At 41.6% G+C, this 18,445-nt stretch overlaps 1 protein-coding gene across 1 annotated transcript in view; it reads right to left on the bottom strand.

Moving 5' to 3' along the window:
• grid2 (glutamate receptor, ionotropic, delta 2) overlaps positions 1–18,445 on the bottom strand; it is a gene marked incomplete at its 5' end in the record, with an annotated part of 464,751 nt that overhangs the window by 376,218 nt on the left and 70,088 nt on the right. The window contains one exon of the mRNA XM_084550704.1: positions 8,968–9,123. Coding sequence (XP_084406830.1) covers positions 8,968–9,123 — 156 coding nt within the window. The remainder of the gene's footprint in view (positions 1–8,967; positions 9,124–18,445) is intronic.

Here is an 18,445-nt window from a genome sequence, read left to right as displayed (position 1 = left end):
TTTAAGGCCCCGCATGGCCTGGCTCTAAGCTTCCTGGCAGAGCCTCTAAATCATTATTCGTCCGCCTGTAGCTCGAGATCCTCAGAGAAAAGCCTGTTATTTATTCCCTGGTCAAGGCTGAAGTCCAAGGGTGACAGGATTTTTGCTGTCAGGGCCCCAACCTTCTGCAACAGCTTACCTGAGGAACTTCAACGAGGAAATTCACTGTCTACTTTTAAATCGTCTCCTAAAGTTGCTTTCACCATGTGGTTTTTGCTTACTGTATATTTTTCTGACACATGGCCAGTATTTCAGTCAGTAGGGCAATTTAATACGTATGATGTAACTTGATGTCAAGGCAATTGCTTCTTTGAAGCAACTGGCATATAAAGGATTTAAAGACATGAGTGGCCATTCAACACAGAAATTAGGTTTCTATTTTTAACAGCATGTAGTTTTGATCCAATCTGAAAACAATCTACACATCATTCAGAGATCAGTTAACAAGCACACACATGGCCAGGGTCATCATCGAGGTATGAGCTGCAGCAACATGAGGATGAAGAGCAGAAGGAACTGAGATGTTTGTGACTCAACTGATAAATTTAATGCCACCGCCTGCTCTTTCTCTTCAAGGATTATCACATTGTATGCCAAAAAAGACTCAGCGTTGGAGCATACGTGTCTCAATTCCAGTGCTTTGACTTTTCTGCTGGTACTGACACACTTATTGATGTTTCAGACTCCGACAGAGGAGGGGGTCTTCTAAATCTTTTAAACGGCACATTAATATTTTACGAAGAGGGAAGATTGCAGCATTCGGAGGATAGATTCAAATGTGCAAGGCTCACGCGTTTCTCTTCTGCGTTCTGTAAGGAAAAACAGACGAGGAGTGAGAGTGTGAGACACGGTCTTGAAAAGTGTTTGGGGTGAGGCAAATATGTTACATTTCAATTTTAACAAGAGCTGCCCTTTGATGAAGTTCATTATTTTTTTTTTTGGGGAGGTTAATGTGTTTACATTACTGCAGTGTAGAGAACAACACGGCAAAGTCTGACTTCGTTATTCTCATCACATTCCTGCAGTCAAATGTTTCCTCACACCCTTGAGGCATTTGCTTCATGCTGACTTTAGCGCTATAACCACATTGTTCTTGTGAATCACAAGTTCCACTGTGTCAGAGTAGATAAATTGAAAAGATGAAAAAATCTTCTAAATATATATTTCAGTCACTCTAATCCATTAAAACTTTAATTAAGAAGTTAAGAAGATGGATCATTTTAGTATCATCTTTACAAGCATTCCGTTTTTGCATTAGCTGCCCACATAATTAATCTTCACTGGGGCTGAAACATTTTCACAACTATATTTTTTCTAGCACATTAATAAAAGCAAATATTTTCAGGGAGAAGCGTCGAGGTTAATCAACACTGGGTCTGCAGAATACGTACAGGCCTAGGACAGCATTTGCCTTTGTGAGTTTAGTTTTTCAAAAGTGAAAGGCTTAAATCCCACGTACCTTGTCACTCTCTAAACTAACACCACGGTGTCCCATTTGTCTTTTCTTGTCTCCGTCTATAAACCATCGCAGCAATCAATAGACTACAGAGGAAGCACTTACAAGTGCCTTTCCAGTGTCACCATAAATCCCATGAGCATTTAAAAACTATATGATTACAGCAGGGATGAACCTAAATGAGCAACTGCAGCACTATTTGTGTGACAACTGATCACAGAGCAATGTCCTAAATATTACAAGGTGCACTATTTTCTCCCATAATATCCTACAATCACATGTAAAAACATGTTTTGAAGAGATGCATTTGTGAACTGTCATCATCATCATCAGGTCTCTAGAGGTTCTACGGGGTTTAAATCTGGGGGGTTTCTAAGCCAGAGTCGGAGACCTGTCCTGATCCCACTCCAGCACGTCCTAGCTGTGCATTTTCGTTCACTGTTGTGCACCAACATGTACCGTCGCCCCAGTCTGAAGTCAAGTCACAATCTGGAGCAGGTTTTCTTCAAGGACCTCTCTGTATTTTGTTGCATCCATTATTCCTCCAGCTCCGACCAGCATCCCTGTCCCTGACACTGCCACTATGTCCCAGTGCAGGGGAGGTATTATCGGATGATGAGAAGTGCCTGATGTTTGCCAAATATACAGCTTGAGGTTCTGCCAGAAGAGTTACATTTTTCTCCAGAGCAGAGATTTTCATTCTTCATGCTCTCAGAGGCCTTTTAAAGCAGTTTAACAAACTTGTAGCCCAGTGTCACCAGAGAAACTACAGCGATGGGAAATTTCGGAAAGGACTGTTGACCTCTTAGAAATCATAAACAGAACGGGAGACTCATCCCAGACTCCTGGGTGACAGCCAATCAATTGCATCTCCTCCTCCTTATTATTCTCAGAGTCACCTGAACCCGTCTTCTTCTGCCTCCCTCCACAAAGACCTGGTTGAGTGCTGCTGAGATGGTCGTCCTACCATTTCTCCAGACGAAGAGTGACCACTGAGAACGCGGTGATCATCAGTGACTTGGTGTGATGTGTGGAGCTGTCCGTGGTGCTGAATTGTGCCACTCACAGAACAGTGCATGCACATATGGTTTCAAGTAACTGACATTGTTTATTGTTACATTCAATACTATTCAATTATTGACTAATCAGTTGATTATTGTTGGGAAAAAATGACATTAGATGTGTCAGGTTTGTATTTGAGAAGTACCATATTTATCAGAAAACATTATGCCTCCCTCTTAACCCTGATTTAGTGCTGAAATTTGCAACTGCCTACACTGTATCACTGCAAACCGATAGCGGCTATAACTGAGGAAATTATTCATATGCCTATTTAAGACATCGCATGCATTAGGATTATTTATTTAGGAATTGCTTAAATACAGCATTAAATAATAGTAATATATATATAAATGTATGTTAATCATGAGTCCTACATCTCATGTCAACAGTTACAGATGCTGGCATCCTCTCTCAGCACTTGAGTTTGCACGCCGTCTGGCAAAGGTGTGAGGTCTTTTTTTTTTTTTTAATCTCTGTGTGTGGCAGTGTGTGCATAAATGCAGCTGTGTGCCCTGTGTGTCAAGACTAAGCTGAGATGAAAAATAAGCAGAGACAACTATTGAGTTCCCTCCCCCCCCTGTGATCTCCTCTCCCGCTTTCCATTTCCTCACCCCCCACCTTTCCATAGACTGTTATCCAATTAGGTGATTCTCATTGCTTTAATCGATGGAGACATGAACGGGCACACACCGGCGTGCACGCCGACGCACGCATGACTCCACCTGTTTCCACAGCTAACGTCTAGCCTGGCTGGACTATGGAAATGGGAGGCTATGGTGTGGGGAGTGAAACGCGAATATAAGTGACAGGAGCAGACCCACAATTAAGTGCCGTGCAGGAGGAAAAAAAGAAAGAGAGAGAGAGTGTGTGTGTGTGTGTGTGTGTTTGATTGAATCAAAGCCCCTTTACACAATGCAAAGAGGATAGCACACACACACCAACCCTGAGGGCAGCTAGCACAGTAAATCATTTAGATAAGCATTTAAACAGATAATTCCCTCCCTGAAATTAAAACCTACTTGGACAGCTCTAATAGTTTGCATTGTTAGAGATATGGTTATTGTGATGGGGCATTTTTTTACATTCACATCAGTGTAATAGTTATATTGGTCTATGTTTTTAGAATCTTTTTTGTGTCATTGTCCTCTCAATCCAACATTTGTAATTAACATTCAACTGATAATTTAAATATTATTTTATGTAAGTGTGCCTCACCCACCTGTGTAGCATCTCCAACAGTGAGCAACAGCGAATTGTTCTCAGATTCAGCTTGAGACGAGTCTGAAGTCAGTCGTTTGTCCAAATGGCAGGCCTTTATGAAGGCTTTTAAACAAAGATCACGGAGCTTCTGAGTAAATCTGACTGGATTTACTGGGGTTCACAGAATTTGGACGGGTCATTTCTTTGCAGCACATTCTGCACCTCTCAGTGTAGATGATGCAGGAGTAAAAAAAGACAAAATATCGTCAATCATTAATAACACTAAATACAGGAGAGATGGGAAGTATACTGCATACTTAGCTGCGCCGAGCATCATAGTCCACTGAAACGTTAGATATATCACAACTATAACACCTCACCCTCCCCTCTGAGCTTCTGCTGAACCTGTTGCTCTCTCTCTCTCTCTCTCTCTCTCTCTCTCTGCCTGCAGCATTATAACATTATAATTTATTTTTTTAAGCCCCGTGATCTCCAACTAATCCTGCCCCTGAACTGCACCTACTGAACTCTGCTTCACACAGAATGTATCTAGGAGAGCGCTCCAAATGCTGATTGCATAATGAGCTACAACCTTTACAAATCTGGTGCTAATTACACTTAAGACTGCCAGCACAAACCGAATGAAAGGCAGGTGCAAATCACCCCTGTGTGCTTACATGTATGGACATCTAGCGCTTCAAGAGGACGTGTGATTAATTACACTGCTGAATGCAGAAGGTTCCGAAAGGTTTACAAATGATTAGCTACAGCCATCCTTTAATGAAGACCGCAAGGGCCTCGACATTTATGATTTATCTAGCTACAGTTTGCAATATTTTGCAAGCCAGATGATTCGAATCTAAGCTAGTGAAGGGTGGCTGCAATATCTGTTAATCTTTCAATGGCAACGAAAAAGCTCTCTTTTAAGCAGAACCTTAAGCTCCAATGGGTGGGGGTGTGTGTGTGGGGGGTGGATATAAATAAAACGGCTGATATAATGATTGAATATAACAGGTATCACAGGATAACTGCAGGGCATGAAGACTGGGCAGGTTGATGAGACCGTGACCCCAGATAATTTACTCATATGCACAAAGGAGTAGCTATTTTCTGTAATTTCTGAGAATGTGTCAACTCTTTTTTAAAGTATATTTCCACGTATAAGAAAGAAAACGAATTAAAATATTAAGTTTTTATGAAACGGATGTTGAACCAATTGTCTTGTTTCTGTTTAAAATAGCCTTGGGCAACATTAGGGACAAAGGGCAATAGGTTTGCCTGCCCAGTTACTAGTTAGCCAAACAAATACACTGGTAGACAGGCAGATAGGGAGACAGGCAATCAATTCATCAGCCAGCTAACTACACAAACAGACGGGCAAACAGAAGAACGGCAGGCAGACTGGCAGGGAAATTAGCCAGGCAGTCTGTTCGGTACCAGGCAAGACAGGAAGACAGGGATGTATTCCTTGTACCACCCACATATTTGGACAGACCAGTCAACAGACAGAGGGACTTCGAGGCTTGCTTGAGTTCAAACAGGCTGGGATGCGGGAAGCACAAAAATAAGAAGCAAAGCTGGTTTGCTTGCAAAGACAAAACTGGGTGAACTCCAAAGCAAAAACAGGATGGGTTTGTGGCATTTAAAAAGATAAATAATTGAACATTTCTGATGATATGATGAGAAAAGCTGGGAAAAAAATGCTCTCAAACAACAAAAAAATGCATCCCCTGGACTAAAAAACAAAGTATAAGGACTGCAAAAAATGCAGAAACGGCACATACTGATGGATCTAGCAACCTGCTGTTTGTTCAATCTGCTCGGTCAAAGAGCAAATGTCAAATGCTGCCTCCTGCTGTGCTGTCACATCTCTCTTTACTCGCTGTATTTTTGTTCCACCCAATGCTAATATTGTAAATAAGACACTCGAGATGCAAGCTGCTCACTTTCCCTGAAATAAAGAAGTAAGAAACACACAGCAATTTAGCCTGCACGCACACGGCCCGGCTAACGGAAAGACTCAGGTTGGGACTTCAAAGAATTACAGCCTGAGTACCAAGCATCTCTGTAGAGCCCTTATATCAAAGCAACAGCCTCGACAAAGCTCTTAAAGAGAGACAAACACACGTGCGGCCATACACGCACAATACATCCACACAAGGTCCCCTCAGCAAATCCCTGCAGCAGAGATACACTTAGAGTTTGGCCGCCATTGTTTGCCACAGACACGAATCCCACCGTCTGTCTGACTGAAATGCAAACAAGTTCACAGATGCATTCCTTGTGCTTTACTTCATTCTCTCAGCCAAGGCTAATAAAATGCATTGTGTGCACGCACATGTGTGTGTGTGTGTGTGTCCACGGGCGTGATAATAAGGTCTTTGTATGTGATTATCAGTTAATTAAATCACTGAAGGGGTTCTACGTTCTGGCATTTTTCTTGTTGCCTCTTTAAATCCTTTGGTTTTTTTGTTTATCCAAAGTCAATTCTGGGAAGAAAGAACATTCTACAGAGAACTGAGAGCAGTATGTGCTTACTAAGTCTCACTGTTGCCTGCAATGCTATAGTGGAAAATGTATATGACAGAAATGTGACTAAACTAGATTAATTTTGTGTTGCTTTGATGTAAAGTTTTTGCAATCTAAAAGTTGCATGAGCAGCAAAGACGGTTAAACTGAAAGCACAAGAAACCAAGTGCCTCCACATCAAATATACAACGTGTAAGTACGTTGTTTGCCTCTCAGTTCCTTGCCCGTTCCTCTGTTTCCCTTAAATCCCCGTTTATTCTGAGGTGCTTTGCTCAAAAGGAGGCCAGCCAATCAAAAACTCTCAAACACAAACGGGTTTTTGGGTGATGATCATCCCATTTCATTTCGTGCCAACGCACTAGCAGCTCCGCGAGAAACTTGTGCTCAGTGCAATATGCTTCTCCAATCATGGATACTGGTCCGTATGGACAGTAGCTGTATCTGCCACCGATAGCCTGATTGTCTGGCTTAGTGAGCTCATTCTTGTAATGCTGCTTCATCCATTAATATATCTATTCATGTATATTACGTAGCTATATTTATTTCTTGAATGTGAAGCTTCTATGGAAATCGTTTCTTTCCATGCTAAAGATACCTCACACCAGAATAAATTAAAACTGTTAATCATAAAACATGGAGAACAAGGAAAAAGGTGGGTTTTCACTGACTTTACAAAGGCTTCTGGATGACTATCAAACACAAAAACAAATGCCCTCATTAGCTATTCACACAGTGTAGTTGAAAAGAATGTGTGTGAAAACCCCCGTTGTCAGATGAATCATTAGTCATGCAGGCAGTGCCAATTTTAGCACGCCACTGCTATATTTTGTAATTTGCGGTATTTCAGGACTAAAATGGTTACAGCGATAAAGCGAGCTTGTCATTAAAAGTAGCTTGGCTGTCAGATGTACTTATTGTGTGAATAATTGGGAAGAAGTGAGGATTTGTCAAGCTCATCAGCTCAGCGTACCTGACCAGGTGCACGACTGACCTGTAGACCTCATTTAGACAAAACTGTCTAATTGCTACCGTCTAATGAAGCACGTTTACACTGAGGGTATGAATTAGTCAAAAAATATATATTTGTTGAACTACCAAAAGCTTACTGACCTCACGATTTTTTTAAAATTGAATGTTCAATTTATAATGAAGCTTGTTCATTTTAGGTGTGAATCAGCAGCTACAGCAGCTCACATTAACTCTCCAAATTAATGTTTTGGCATAATGATGTCTATGCCTGCATGGATGAAAAGATCATGTTGTCTAGCATACACCGATCAGCCACAACATTAAAACCACTGACAGAAGAAGTAAATAACATTGACCATCTTGTGACAATACAATGTTCTGCTGGGAAACTTTTGGATCTCGCATTTGTGTGGATGTTACTTAGACATGTACCACCCACCTAGACCCATAGACCCCATAGCAATGACACTTCTTGATGGCAGCAGCCATCCCCAGCAGGATGCAGCCTGACACAGGAACATACACAAAAACGGTTTAGGAACAACTAAAAAAAAAACATGAAAAACAGCACAAGGTGTTGTCCTGGCCTCCCATGTCCATTCTCTGATGAGTCACAACTGTTTTGGAGACACAAGGGAGACCTACACAATATTAGGAAGATGGTCATAATGTTACGCCTGATCTGTGAAGATCTCCAGTAAAGTCACTGACAAAAATGAAAGAAACAAAACACCCTCAGGTGACTGTGATGCACAACAAGTGAAAGGACATGGAAGCAATGCATAATAGGTTAAATTAAAAACAGGGGCAGATGTTCTTTTGCGCCAACTTCTACATTGTTTTCCCACATTAATCAATTTCTCATGGCTGGCTGTTTTCAATATATTGAAGAGATCAACAAAAATACAGATATGATTGTGAGAGAGCCTCGCGCAGTTGTCTCTCACATTTTTCACTCATACCAAGGTTATGACTTTCTGTGTCTGGACTGTATATATTCACACATTTCATATTGTGAATATTTGTGTTGGATCAGTTGGAATTTGGAAGTGGCAAATGGGACTTTTTATGCAAATCTATTTGCTGTTTCTGAACATATTGACATTTCTGCAGTTAATACAGGGTGATCATTTCATTTTCATAAGTTTATATTATTCTGTATTTTATTTGCATTTAAGTTGCAATGAGACACAACCCTATTACATTACTACAGACCGTTTGGACCGTGGAGGTTGTCAGTCATTCAGGTCATGGTATATCTTAAAAAAACAAGCTGAAACAAGGGCAACCACTCATCCAAGTAGCTTCTTTAGTTCTAAGAGACTGGTGGGGAGCTGCGGTTTTAATAGGAACATGACTAGGGACTTTTTTTTGGATACACTATTTGGAGCAAGCATGGTAGTGTGAACAAACTTTGCTGTTTGGAGTGGACTCTTAAAAGACACATTTTGGGGACATGTGAGACAGTTTGTTTGAGAAGAAAAAGTAAATAATTTCAATTGTTGAACGTTTCAGCAAAAGTCATCAAATTACTGTTGACACAAGTTATTTTCATTTGTGCTTGTGGATCAAAACTACACAAATAACTGTCAATTATTTTTATTAAAACGTAATTTCACTACAAAAGAACAGCACTTTGTGTCACTTTGAAACTAACACATCTGATGAGCCAAGGAATAACTGTAAAAGACACTTTTATATTATCATCCTACCTTCTTGCACAGCCTGGAACGGGTTGTTCCCATCGACGAATTCCACAGAGATGGTGATCTTCTCCGTCTCCAAGATCTCGTTGTTCAAGTTGAGATCTGCCACGGCAAGGCGGAACACCTCGTCGTCTTTCCGCGCGGACTCATCAAAGATGGCGCCTGTGGAAAATAAACGGAGAAAGGGGGAAACTATTATGAGATGACTTTTGGAATAGAAATCTCAACCCCAGAAGTACAGTATGTAGCCAACATCAATGGGTTCTTCAGAGAAAACGGGACCTGGCTCAAAAACTACATGGTACACACTGACATCTACCAACATCTAATTTTACCTGAGCTCCTCGACATGATTAAAAAAAAAATAATAAATTCATATCTCTCCTCAAGAAATTACAATACTGCTGACAAAGGGTTTATGAGAGTTTCCTGCATTTACATCTCCCAGAATCTGTTCTACTTTAAGTGATGCACTGCATTCACCAGCAAAACACAAACATCTGGTAAATTTGAGATGGACTCGAGAGGGATTGCTAGAAACTTACAATACACAGTTACGGGATACCAGAAGCTGCAAAAGGTGCACCGGGGTTTATTCTCTTAAAGTGAGCACAAAAACCTGCACCGAAGAGGAGCCTTTGCACTATTAAGATATGTATGAAATAAGGCTAGAAATGTGGACTTGAAGTATTGATGACCCAGTCTGAGAAAGATTGGGTGTGAAGGAGAAATGGGTTGACATCAGTGTTCATTCTGAGGTCAAACCCCAGGCCAAGCAGAACACAGTGGTTCGGATGAAAATGCTTGCGGCAAAAAGGGAAATAAAGAAGAAAAGACTGGTGCGTGCAAGTAGCGCCACATAAATTCCCCCCTACTAAATTAGTCAGAAAAAATAAATGTCAACCTGCAAGTGCAAAAAAAAAAAGAATAACACGGGATGTTAACTGGCTGGTAGGGAGGTGGTCTTTGCCTTGGTCTGTTACGGACCAAATTAACCATATGTTATAATCTTTTTTTCCCGTTTCTTCCTCTTTAGCCTCTCATTTCAACTCTGTTTATCCCCTGAATCCATGGGGCAGCTAATTGTGTAAGCCAGTGCATTCAAGCACTGCTAACTGTATTTCACTGACCAGAAAATAAGTCTCATATTGTCTACTGTGGACGTGTGTGCTCGTGCATGTGTGTGAGACACCGGTTGCAAATTCCATTAATAAGCTGGCTGGATTCACTGGCTGAGGGCTGTGTTGGGCCACATTTAGCAGTCTGTTGCTGTAATTGATCTTGAATGCAGTGGTGTTAAAGGTCGTGGTCTGAATCCCACAAAGTTACTGGAAAAATGTGGTGATAAGATTAGCCTCGTTATTCCAGAGGAATCCACATGCCTGGAGTATTGTGTAGCTTCTGCACTTACTGTAATGCAACTTGTGAAAACAACGAAATCAGCTCAGAAAGAAAAATTTGTGACCATTAATCTTAAAGGACCCTGAGTTTTTCTTCCACTTCTGCATTTTAAACAACCTATTGATCAAATTAACTTTTGGAAGATGATTCATTTCAGCAAAGCCTTTACCCACACACACATCTCAAATTCAAACATACACACGCACAGTTTGAAGGCAGTTAGGAACGGTACGCTAACTGCCTCTTCATCAAAGGGCCTCATGAAATATGTATCCCTCAATAATTTGATTCTTCAGCATTTGGCAACTGTAAATACCCCCCCCCCCCACTGATTGAGTCTTGGTAGGTTTTTACAATCATGCAGTATAGATGAGGTGAGACAAACAGGCCCGGACAGAAGCGATAAAGAGTGAAACACAAAGACTCATTAACTATTCCATTACGGATAAATTATGAATGGGTTTCCAATCAGTTTGAGGATGACACTGCTGGGAAAGAGTTTGTACACTTTTTAAACCAGCTCTATGATACAGGAGGACAGTGGTAGGTGGTGTCTAGAGGACAAAAGCATGGAAAGGAGAGGAGAGGAGAGGAGAGGAGTATCACAGTTGTTATTTTAGTTTGTTCTATAACATCTTATTTTTCTACTTCTTTTAAATAATTTTATTTGCCTCCATTGCAAAGTTTGAATCCTGGAAAATAAAGTAATATTAGTATTAGCATTGGTCTAGAGCCATTTTGTGTAAACATGATGACGCTTCTAGTGGGCGGGGCTTATCTGGAGGCAAAACAATCCACAGAAATACGTTAGCTAACTCTGACTAACATCTTGTGTTGGCCTGTTTTTGGTGATGGTGTAAGAAACCAAGTTTTTTTTATTATTTTTTTTATCTTAATATGTACCATAAACTGTATAAATAAGTATGGTCAACCACTTCTTTGCTTTACACGTGACAGAGAAACCACGTGTGAACATTAAAGAAAAAATGAGGGCGTATAAACCTTTAGATGCCCATATATATATGTCCCGAATGGCCATGTTCAACATTTAATTTACAAAGATTTAACAGATGAGTTTTGTGTTGTGTGAGCCGAAGTTCTGCCTAGCTAGTGGCAAGACTGGAAAACAAACGAACCAACGGTGACGTCTTGACAGCGAACTGCACTAGCATGGTTGGGTAAGTAACCCATATCTCGTATTTCTCAACCATAAAGTTAACTATATATGTGTTATATATGCAATAGTTATATAAGCTAATAGCTAAGAGGCTAATGTAAATCAACATGTCATTAGCTGTGATATGTTTAGCAAAACAGGCAGTAAATGAAGCTCACTATCGAAGTATCATCACAACGTATTATTTCTAACGTTAGCTAACTTTCTAGTGCGAGCTAGCAAATGCTATTTTGTGAACCCAGACACAAGAATTCTCCTTCCAATCCTTTTGTCGTTACTCTGAACGTTTTTACTCAGAGAGGGAGTTAGCAATGAAATTTCTGTTTGGAGCTATTAACTGCACTCCTTTGAGTCTGGCACCCAACAACAGAGCAGGATGACATGTTGATAACGGTAGCCCCCTCTGCAGTTTCTGCCTCCAGGTAACCACAGTGACATAGTCGTGACGTAGGCCAGAAAAAGGTTCAGTTCTCTAATCTAGGCTCCTGCAATGATGTTGCGATGGTAACATGCTACCAGACATACAGTATGCCAAAACCTGCACAGTGCTTTACACCACTCTCTTTGTATGCGGTTTGTTTCTTTGCAAAGGTTTGTTTTGGCTCTTTGAAATATTGCCCCACCAGTGTGCTTTTGGATTTAGTCTCTAAGACACTAACAGGAGGATAATAAAAAAGGCTAATGCACATGTGCAGCTAACAGTATGTGGTTGAAAACACCACTCTTTAATCGTGTCCAAGTGTGTAGACAGACAAAAAAAAAAAAAAAAACAGTAGGATGAAAACTAAACAAAGGTGATTTGAGTAATCCCATCCCATCCCATTTTCATCCCATGTGTTTTAAACATAATTTAGGGCCTTAACTATGAAAATAAAATAAAATAAAATAACAACAACAACAATTATTTGCAAAATCAAACCAATTCTGAACTCCTCTTATGGTAAATTTGAATGTGTCTCATGAAAAGGACTCTATATAGGAAAACAGTGCAGACCAGAGTGGAGGTTGGTTGAATGCCTGCTGTTCTCTTCCTGCTATTTTTGAAGATCAACATCCCTGCATGCTGATTTACAAACACAGACACACGCCGACGTGTACGTGCGTAAACAACACACCGGAACTTGGCTCTTCCTCCTCTCCCGTAATGTGATTGTGAGCGTAAAGACAGACGTCACAGCATAAATCAGCTCGGAAATACGCACTGAATCTTGCTTTACACAGACGCCCCAAGGGCAGGCAGGCATACAGTACACACACTCTGAGGCACACAGCATGAGGCACTAAATCATTATTCTTTTTTTTTCGCTCCCCAGCCGTCCCCTCCACGACAAGAGCATCATCAGCTACAGTGGTCAATTTGAATGGATGCAGCATCCAAAAGGAGAAACCCCAAATCGTTTGGTTGAGAAGTATTGATTAGACGTCTGCCAATGGTCAAGTGTTTGGAATTCATTTTGTAGTTCGTTCACACTGATACAGAGGCGATAAATAACTTGTTTTATCTACTTACTGCCATATAACCCCTTGGGATGGATGAAGGATGCTGTTAAGTAAAAGAAAAATGATGAGGGGAATGTGTTGTCATTAGAAAGCACCGATAACTAATAAATCTGCCATGATAATTTTCTTGTATGATCCATCAATGTTCTCTTAGCAGTATCAATTTGGAAACTCACAGTAAACACTTTTGAGCAAACTGACTGTGATTCCTTTTCTAAAACACTCAAACAGTTTTTTTTTTTATATATATAGAAAAAGTGTCCTAAATTTCCTTAACAATATTTATGTATCTCCATGATTTCAAAAATCAACTAAATATATAAAAATTAACTAAAATACACGTTTGATCTTAATTTTGAGGCAAGGCATCAAAGCATCTAAAACATCATTAAAAACTTTCCAAAACAGGCAAGCGTGAGTGGAAAAAAAAAAAAAAAAGAAAGATGAAAAGGATGAAAAAAGTACGTGGCCAAGCATGCCTTCTCGGGGCTTTTTATATCGGCTTAATTCCTGCCATGATACCTTGAGCCGTGCTTACACTTAATAATCTGGTTTTCGCAACAGGAGCCCAGATTAAGCCCAACTCTTAAGGCCAAGAGTCTGCACCTGTAGTCTATGAGCTCGTCGTGCTCACAGCAAGGTGTAGTGGTGGAGAAAGCGGCCCCCCGAATACAACAATAAACAAAGAGATAGAACTACCCTCTTGTGAACAATGTCAAGGGGTGAGGTAAGTACACCAGGCAAGCGGATGAGCATCTTGGCTGTGATTTTACTGATGGAATAGCGATTTTAAAAAGGGTTATGTCAGCGACATATTCGGCCTGCTAAGGTGCTACTTCTATCTGTTGAGTGTCTGGCATGCACTGACACACAATGAACCTAAATGAACAGGTTTCAGGGGCATTTGCAATATGTTCACAAACATATCCAACTGGAGGGGCTAAATGAAATGTTTAGGGGCTCACCAGAGGGATTCATCCTGGGAATCACATCTCCATATTACAGTAAGAGGTGGATCAAACGTGCTGTTGAAACTGCTCTGTTGCAAAAACAGATTCTATCTTCAATAAAGCAAATGTTCGCATCAGCATTGCTTTTGAACGTTGAATCATTTTTTCCCAAGCTATTAGTATTTATTCTAAACTTGAACGTTTAAAGGGGCAATTGGTCACGCAAGTCATCCATCTAAATATAAATGAAATAACAGCGTTCAGGCAGACAAAGGCACACGGCTCAATTTCCTTATTAAATGAACAAATTAGGCCGGCACATCGTCCAATGCACAGTTATTATGTTCCTACACTCTATAAAGATCCAGTAATTAAACCAGCTCCTTATCAGGGTAATGATTCAGCACTGGCGGGAGAAGGATTGCCGAGATGAGGGTGTTGCCCTCCTCTGGGAGCTGTGGAGTAGTGGTTAGAGGTGCGGCATGGGACCGGAGGGTCCCGGGTTCACCTCCGCCCGTGACCATGGCTAACCCCGAACTTGCTCCCCGGGCGCAGCTCCAACTGTTCATACTACTGTGTGAATGAATGGATGGGTCAAACAGCAGGAACATAATTTCCCCTCGGGGATCAATACGGTATAAACTATCTTTTAATTATTTTAATTTTTATTTTTTTAATGTGGTTTCATGTTAAATGAAGACAGCAACATAGGAAGACACTATCATGATAAAATATATTTTAAGATATTAAATAAATCCTTGTCATCCAGGTCACTGACCATCTGTTTTCCCTTATTTTCAGTTTTGAGCGCTGCAAAATCCCTCTCCATCTGACTCAGTCTGAACACCTGCATCCCGGCCTTTCACTTCCATTCACTCAAGCTGTGTTGTTAAGTTCTCTGTCCTCTTTTTCTCTCTCTTCCCCCGTCTCCACATGCATGCATTTGACATACAATGGGGGATCCATTCGTCTGTCTCTCAAACAAACTCACACACCTGTTGTTGAGGATGCAGCTGATGACAGTAATGTAAGAGGAACACTGACAGACTGACAAGGATAACAGCTATGGAGCAACACACGCACACACACACACACGCACACACACAGTGATGTATTGCTAATTTGCGACAAGGCTGAACCTAAGCGTTGCCGTCTGAATGCGGTGATGAAAGCAAAGGGGGGAGGCGGCGCCTGAGCGTTGATGGTGATGAACGGGGGAGGTTATCGTCCTGCGGTGTCAAACGTCCGAGACAACACACCCGCGCGCGCACGCGGACGCGAGCGCACGCGGACGCGAGCGCACGCAAACAGGCTGTTATTTACAGGAGTGACGCGAGCTGGAAGGGAGCGCGTTTTGACACTTGGGCACGGCCGCGAAGAATTAATGCGCGCTTTTGTGCGTGCGTAAGAGAGGATGAGGAGGAGGAGGACAAAGAATTATTGGTCACTGGAGAGCCGAGCGGGCCGGTGGAGTGTGATGGGGACAGATATAAAAACAGCTCTAATATTTATTATATGGACTTGTGTGAGACTATCTCACATTCATCCATGCCGTTTTGCTATAAAAAGAAAAGGGTAATACATTTTTGTGTGTGTCTGTGCGTAAATATAACACAAGAGGTCAGCGGGGGCATCTTCACCAGGAACAAGGATGGAGATAGAGCAGCAGATACACTCAAAGATACTGAATCATCCCTGACACGTTTTGTCATGCGCATAACGTCAATGTGTTGTATCTTACAGTATGTATATGTGAAAACATGTGAGGTTTCAACTTTAAACTACCAGTTATTTGCCAGAAACACTGTAACACTTGACATGTGTGTATCAGAAGACGTCCGGCGAGTGCGTGCGCTCACCTGGATGACAGAGGGATGCCTAAAATTTAGGTGTATCCTGTGCATTAATGGAGAAAATCTTCCAGGTAACCTGATTTGTGCAAGAAAAATCTCTCTCATTCGTTTTCACCCTCCCCCCGGTCTTTCCCTCCTCCTTCACTTCCTTCATTATAGGCGTGTAAATTAATTTGCTCCATCGTTAAGGAGGCGTGCAGCCAGGGGAATTTGTAGTCATAGTTCAGCGGCGCTCCAGTCCTTTGTCACACTGTCACACAAAGCTGCGCCAAGGTCACTGCTATCTTTGCCATGCCCTCCCTCCCTGCCATACCTCCCCCCCCCCCTCAACTTATGTACACAGAATTCATCCTGACTGCTTCCCTCCGTTGTAGAGACCTGCTGCTGATATCCAGGGCTTTGTTTCCTCCCACACAAATCAACATGCTTTGAGTAGGTGGAGGATTTGTTTTGTGTTTGCACTCATTAGCCAGCAAGATGAACATAATGTGAAAATAGCCAATTCATCTGCACCGCATTTAGATGCGTTCCCCTAGTGTGCAACCAGGAATGCAAAGGGTGCACGACTGACAGCAACATTTTTCTTGTTGTGTTTCTCTGATGTCAGCTCTTGACCGGTTTTGGCCGGGTCCGGCTCGTTTGCAAAGCACAGCTGACTCAGCTCCCGTCCGGCCAGGATTGCCTGGGATCTTAAAACAGTGAAGCTGGTGGCTGAGAGCCAGGTGTTAGAGCATAGCTAAGCCTTTGCCAAGTTATAAGCAAATGATACCAGTGCACCTTCTAAACAAGCTAAGTTGTATATCCAGTGTACCTGTGAATACCCATTTTGAATTACATCATGCTTTGCAGCTCTAAATGCTCAAGCTATAATCTTCATCAACACTTCTGACATCCTCATTCCCCCCTACCCACTGCCATTCACTTTGAGCCCTTTCCTTGATTCTGTCTCGTCTCATCTTCCCTTTAATATAGCCACCTTATCTCATTCTCTTTGTTCTCCCATTCTGCTTTAAAATTCACTTCCACCTATTCATTGTTCTCTGCCTTTCCAGCTCTCCTTTGCCATGCCCTCATTCCCTTCCTACCAATTTTCTCTTTCTCTCCTCATTTATCTCCACCTCCTTCCCTTTTTGCACCTCAATTACCCACATTTCCTTGCTCTCCTCCCTCTTTTTTACATCCATCTCTTCATACTGCCATATCCCTAAGCATCACTCCACTCACTATCCCCACTCTCTGCCCCCATCCTCTCCCACCTCCCTCATTCCTCGTTCTGTGTGAAGCCCTGTGTGGCATTTAGTCCAAGAAAATGTGCCCTGGCTTGAAAGGCTGTTATATCCTTAAAGACATGTTAGAGAACGACAAGGAGGAGGATTTCATTAAGAATGATCAATCAGGTGGCTCTGGATTTATATCATTTAAAACTAAAAAAAAAATATTTATTTTTGTTTATTTTATTTTTTCCACTGATCTCCATTCTCCATCACAATGCCTCAAATCCTAGAAGGCCGTTCTCTGCTGGTAGTCATATGAGCTACCCACAGTTCTCCAACCAGTGCAGTTTTGTAAAATATATTTATGCTTTTTTCATTTGCATGTTAAGTGTAAGATACAGACTGAAACGCATCCCATTGAGAACGCAAATTAACCAGCGCTTACATGAAAAAGGATTTCACAGAAAGAAAGTGAAAAGGGACAGAATGTCTGTCCCATTTTTCTCATCAATTGGAGGAGCTGTCTGAGCGAAGGCAATGGAAGAGAGGTCCGCCCATGTCTGAATAGACCTTTCTGAATATACTTAATGGATATACACCGATCAGGCATAACATTATTTCCTAATATTGTGTAGGTCTCTCTTGTGCCTCCAAAACAGTTGTGATTCGTCGAAGAACGGACATGGGCCTTCTGGGGGTGTCCTGTGGTGTCTGGCAACAGAATGTGGTTAGTGGGGGGCCTTTGGGTCCTATGGGTTGAGGGTAGGGTCCTTATGTGGATCAGACTTGTTTCAGTGCATCCCACAGATTCTTGATCAGTTTGGGATCTAGTGAATTTGAAGGCCAGGTCAACACCTTGTGCTGGTTTTTTCATGTTTTTTAGTGTGTGTGTCTGTGTCAGGCTGCATCCTGCTGGGGATGTCTGCTGCCATCAAGGAGTGTCATTGCTATGGGGTGGGGGTGCCCGGTCTGGTCTAGGTGGGTGGTCTAAGTAACATCCACATGAATGCCAGGTACAAACGTTTCCCAGCAGAACACTGTATTGTCACAAGATGCTCAATGTTATTCACTTCTCCTGTCAGTGGTCATAATGTTTTGCCTGATCGGTGTATAAATAAAAGCCATACTGTATTTATTCTATGTCAGCATTGGCCTTACAAGGTTCAGGGTAATTTCAAACCACAAAAAGCAGATTGATCCATTCTTTTGTGCTGAACTGCTGACCTGAATGTAGTATAGATGTCAATGTTAACACCAGTATTGATCTGTTTCTTTTTCTTTGGGAACTAATTTTTCATTTGACAACCACACAAACACAAACCCAAACCCAACCCCCCCCCCACAGAGGAGATGTATAATATATACAGTTACATGTGCTTCATGTTATTT

Source organism: Chelon labrosus (assembly GCF_963514085.1).
Source record: "Chelon labrosus genome assembly, chromosome: 9".
Classification (NCBI taxonomy): Eukaryota; Metazoa; Chordata; class Actinopteri; order Mugiliformes; family Mugilidae; genus Chelon; species Chelon labrosus.
This window is presented reverse-complemented; position numbering and strand designations above follow the sequence as displayed.